The 4,797-nt window shown below is 33.1% G+C and overlaps 1 protein-coding gene across 1 annotated transcript; it reads right to left on the bottom strand.

The window, feature by feature from the left end:
* Positions 1–71: 71 nt before the first annotated feature.
* LOC112514281 (exocyst complex component SEC6-like) lies at positions 72–1,724 on the bottom strand. The gene is made up of 6 exons (XM_025120635.1): positions 1,631–1,724; positions 1,525–1,600; positions 1,337–1,426; positions 1,101–1,234; positions 387–425; positions 72–223 (listed from the first exon to the last, which is right to left on the bottom strand). The coding sequence occupies exons 4-6, from the start codon at positions 1,227–1,229 to the stop codon at positions 122–124; spliced, it is 270 nt and encodes an 89-aa protein (XP_024976403.1). The 5' UTR covers positions 1,230–1,234; positions 1,337–1,426; positions 1,525–1,600; positions 1,631–1,724; the 3' UTR covers positions 72–121.
* Between the last annotated feature and the right edge of the window lie 3,073 nt (positions 1,725–4,797).

Genomic DNA, 4,797 nt, shown 5'->3' with positions numbered 1-4,797 from the left:
ATATATATATATATATATATATATATATATATATATATATATCCTATTTGAGTCAAGAGGCTGTAGGGATAGTCCAAAAAAATAGGAGTCTATGAGAATTATATAAGTGACATCAAGTGCCCTAAAAAATGTACCTATCAATACTAACGAAATTTTCACGGAGTTGGTTTACAGTCTTCTCAGATGAACCAAGTGCTTTTAGACCAGCTTGTGCCTGCTCAACCTGCAACCAAAATGCATAATGTTGACGAATTAAATGTAGCTGAAAGCATTTCATCTTCACCAGAACAAGATGAATATGTGAAACAGAACTCACATAGATGCATAACATTCAGAAAACAGGAACGGGACTATGGCTTACAGTTTTCTACAGAAAAAAGATTTACCTGCTCAGCAACCATGGTGCTAAGTTGTGCATCATTTGCCTGAAATAAGTGAGAGGGAAAAAAAATTAAGAGAGAGCTAACATATCATCTCAGTGCTCTCAGCTATTTTCCTTCGCTGCCCATAAAACATGAATGCAGAAATCATATTCGCACAGCCCAAAGAAGCAAACTCTTCCAAAAAAAGTGCATGATAGAATCCCTCTACCCGAAAGATAATCCAAATTGTCATCTTAAATTCTTTGTTACTCTATAGACATGCTAACAAGGTCCCACTTACCCGAGTATACAAGGCATTAACTTTTCTCAAACTGCTATACACTTTTTCTACCAAAAATGGAAGTGCAAAGGTTCTGATGCATACACAATGAACCTGAAGCCCTGTTACCAGTTACTTCATTTTTCCTACTCATCCAATCTCAGTGAATGTAACCAGCTAAAATTGAGATGCTTAAACCTGGATTTTTGCACGCATTAAATGCTGAATCATACTTGAAAGTACATAATAATGATCCAACCGAACACCAGCGCTGTAACTTGTTTAGTTCAAGCATAAATCTATGGCAACCACAACAGTTGCTTCAAACTCGCTTGCTTATTTGATAGAAAGTAAAAGGGTGAGTTTGATACTAATTTTTGGGGGTTCCCATTCATGCTCTTACTTCAACTCACTAGTATAAAGACCGGAAATTTACACAACAGAGCACTCAAGATGACCTGTTGGCGTGCAATGTAATCTGCCTTGACTGAAGAAATGGAATGCAAAAGCTCAGGAAGCGGCAAGAGCTTCGCAACCTCGCGAACTGCAGACTCCTTGGCTTCAATTCCTAGATCTTCGACCATCATCTTGCCTGAATTAAATAAAGACATCGGTTTTCACAAAAATTCAACGTGCCGCTGTGTGAATTTACTAATTTCTTTAATGGAGAGAATCCTAGGGATCTCGAGCGTACCCGATAAAATGGATCACGATAGAAAGATCATTGTCAATACTTTCTCCTGAATTCGGCTAAGTTTTAGTTAATCAGATCCCAGTATAGTGTCTGATAGATATATAGCGGTTAGAAATTGGATTCGTTTCAAATTGGGGGAGAATTGTAGTAGAAATTGGAACCATTAGAACGAATTGCAACAAACTTACTTTTTTTAAGTGCACAGATACGAAAAGTCCAGCAAGCAATATCGAGACGGTGGTGCTACCTATGATGGCGATGGCGATGGCGATGGCGATGGCGATGGCGATGGCGGATGCGCGATTCCGGTGGAAATATCGGCTGCGTGTGCGGTGGTCTCCGAATGTTCGAGACTTGATAGAAGAGATTCAAGAGAACGTGATGGCTGTCGTCCTTGTTGAGTTTTGACCGAGTTGATCACTCTAAACTCGGTTTCCTTCTCTTCAATTTTGTAACAACGATTCTGAGTTAAAAAAATATATTTATATTATAATTATACATATAAATATAATTTATTAAATTTTGATGTTTGAATTCGTATAAATAAATGTGAATAAACATAATATTTAAATCATAAATCTTGAGTTTAAAAAATTTAATTTCAGAATTATTTGTAAATTTCTTTTATTAAAAAGTATAAAATAACAAATAAATTGTTTTATAATATATAAAGTCTTTATTGGAACTTTTTAGTATATAGGACTAACGATTCACGGTTGTGTGTTTTATAAATAAGGAGTCGTTTACCAAACACTTATCTGAAAAACGTTTATCAGTAAAATTTTATGATATCATTTACTTACCGGATAAGATTTTAGTCAACAAAAATGGCATTTTATGTAACAATTTACCCGATAAGTGCTAACCATGGTAAGAGTCGTCGACCTTACTTACCGGATAAGACTCTCGGTCCTTGCCTTGCTCTTACTGGATAAGATTCTTGGTTTTTGTCATACTCATTCAGTAAGGTAATGTGACTTGGTAAACACTTACCTGAGTAAGTGTTTGGTAAACGGCCCATAAGTTTAAGGGATAAACGTATGAAATAAAGTTATTATTTAATGAAGTATTATTTCAGTTTACCTTTTTATATTTGAGAACTAAATTGCTTGAACTTACAACTTTTTTATTATCGATATGTGCATCAGGTTCTTGTAAAGGCAGTACTAGCAACACCTTAGAAAAGTTAGGTACTAGTTAGAGAAACGTGAAGGACTTAACTATTTGGGATCCATATCTTTTTGAAGATAATGATTATTATTTGGTTTTAATAACACTCATTCCTAACCTAGAACTTGTGTAAGGATTGATCTTGTGAGTTGTTGACGTTAAACCTTAAACTTGTGTTGTGAGTAATCGAATGAAGTCTTTTAGAAAGGAATTTGTACCCTTATTTATGTTTGTACAAAACTCTTAAATTAGGGGCCGTTTACCAAATACTTACCCGGTAAGTGCTTACCGATAAAATTTAACACTATTATATAATTACCGGGTACGATTTTAGTCCACCAAAACGACATTGCATGCAATAATTTACCCGGTAAGTGCTTACCATGGTAAGAGTCGTCGCTCTCACTTACCGGGTAAGACTCTTGATCCTTGACTCGATCTTACCAGGTAAGATTCTTAGGTGCTAAAGACTTCGCTTGTTGAGCTTAATGTGTCAAAATCTGTGTTATAACCCTAATTTATTGCCATTGACGTATATTTAAATTGGTTAAAAGAATCCAATTTCTTTTCTCTCAACTTAGTTGTTGTTGATATCAATACATGTTTGTATTGTACCATGCACATACTACAAGTGATGGAAAATACTGCTAATGATTATGAAATCGAAAGTATCAATTTTGATTACCTTTCGGAAATTAATGGTTCTTAGGCCAGACTATGGAATAAATCGAAAGTATCCAAATTCTCTTGTTTTCATCTCGATCATATCAAAGGTACATCATCTTGGAAAAGAGATAAAGGCTTCTTTCATATATTCTCTCTTGTTCTTAAGTTTAAGTTCATACTCTTCATGCTTTCTTTTATTCTCGGTGACCATATCTCTTAATTAGTCTTAGTCTTTAAAATTAGTGAGGTCCAAATTCTCTTGTTTTCATCTCGATCATATCAAAGGTACATCATCTTGGAAAAGAGATAAAGGCTTCTTTCATATATTCTATCTTGTTCTTAAGTTTAAGTTCATACTCTTCATGCTTTCTTTTATTCTCGGTGACCATATCTCTTACTTAGTCTTAGTCTTTAAAATTAGTGAGGTCCAAATTCTCTTGTTTTCATCTCGATCATATCAAAGGTACATCATCCTGGAAAAGAGATAAAGGCTTCTTTCATATTTTCTCTCTTGTTCTTAAGTTTAAGTTCATACCCTTCATGCTTTCTTTTATTCTCGGTGACAGTATCTTTTAATTAGTCTTAGGGGCCGTTTACCAAATACTCACCCGGTAAGTGCTTACAAATAAATTTTAACGCTATTATTCACCTACCGGGTAATATTTCAGTCCACCAAAACATCGCATGCAACAAATTACCTAGTAAGTACTTACCGTGGTAAGAGTCAGGGCCGTCCCTGAGGGAGGGCGACACGGGCGCACGCCTAGGGCCCAAAAATATCAGGGGCCCAAAATTTTTCTTTTAAATACAATAGTAGTCTAAAATCATATAATAAATTAAAAAAAAAACCCAAAAAATTGTAGTATACAATAAGGGGTAAAAAGAATTAGTAGATAATAAGTGCCAAAAAATATATCAATTAATTACATTGGAGAAGTAAATTAAAAAAAAAATTAATTGTCATTCATTATATGTTATTGTTTATTATTGACTCTCTATTTTTTTTTATCTTCAAAAAGGTCTAATGATATTGGCTATTACTATCTCTATATGCTTGATTGTTTTTGTGCTTCAACTATTCAACGTTAAGATCATGTGGTTGTTATTGCTATATATTTTTATCAATTTATGTTTCTGTTGACTATTGCTATTTGATTATGTTGTTCTAATTGTTTTTGTTGACTATTGTTATCTATTTTTGCTTCTACATAAAATATTTTATTATTGTTTGACAATCAATTTATTGTTCTTATAATTTATGATATGTTTCATGGTTTTATGATTAATAAATAATTTTTTTCTACTAATGTCTCTTATAATGTCATGTTTCATAAACTTTTAATCTTAAAATCTTATTTTGGTTGAGCAAAAAAAGAAGGAAAATAAAATTTAAATATTTTCATCAACTGTTTGACTTATATATCTTTCATTGGAATTCCACCACACAACAAGCTTCTATTTAAGTGCTCAAACAATCTTTTGTTGAGCTTACATATTATATGTTTAATTCATTATTTATTCTTATTGAATCTCAATGGATCATCTTTTCTTTCATATTCTTATTGATCCTCATTTGTCTACTTGTCTAGAAAACCTTGATAATCTTCTTTATTATTGATCTCTCG

Source organism: Cynara cardunculus (genome assembly GCF_001531365.2).
Source record: "Cynara cardunculus var. scolymus isolate 2C chromosome LG 6, CcrdV1, whole genome shotgun sequence".
Taxonomy (NCBI): Eukaryota; Viridiplantae; Streptophyta; class Magnoliopsida; order Asterales; family Asteraceae; genus Cynara; species Cynara cardunculus.
Note: the sequence above shows the minus strand (reverse complement) of the source record. Positions and strands in the feature narration are given on the sequence as shown.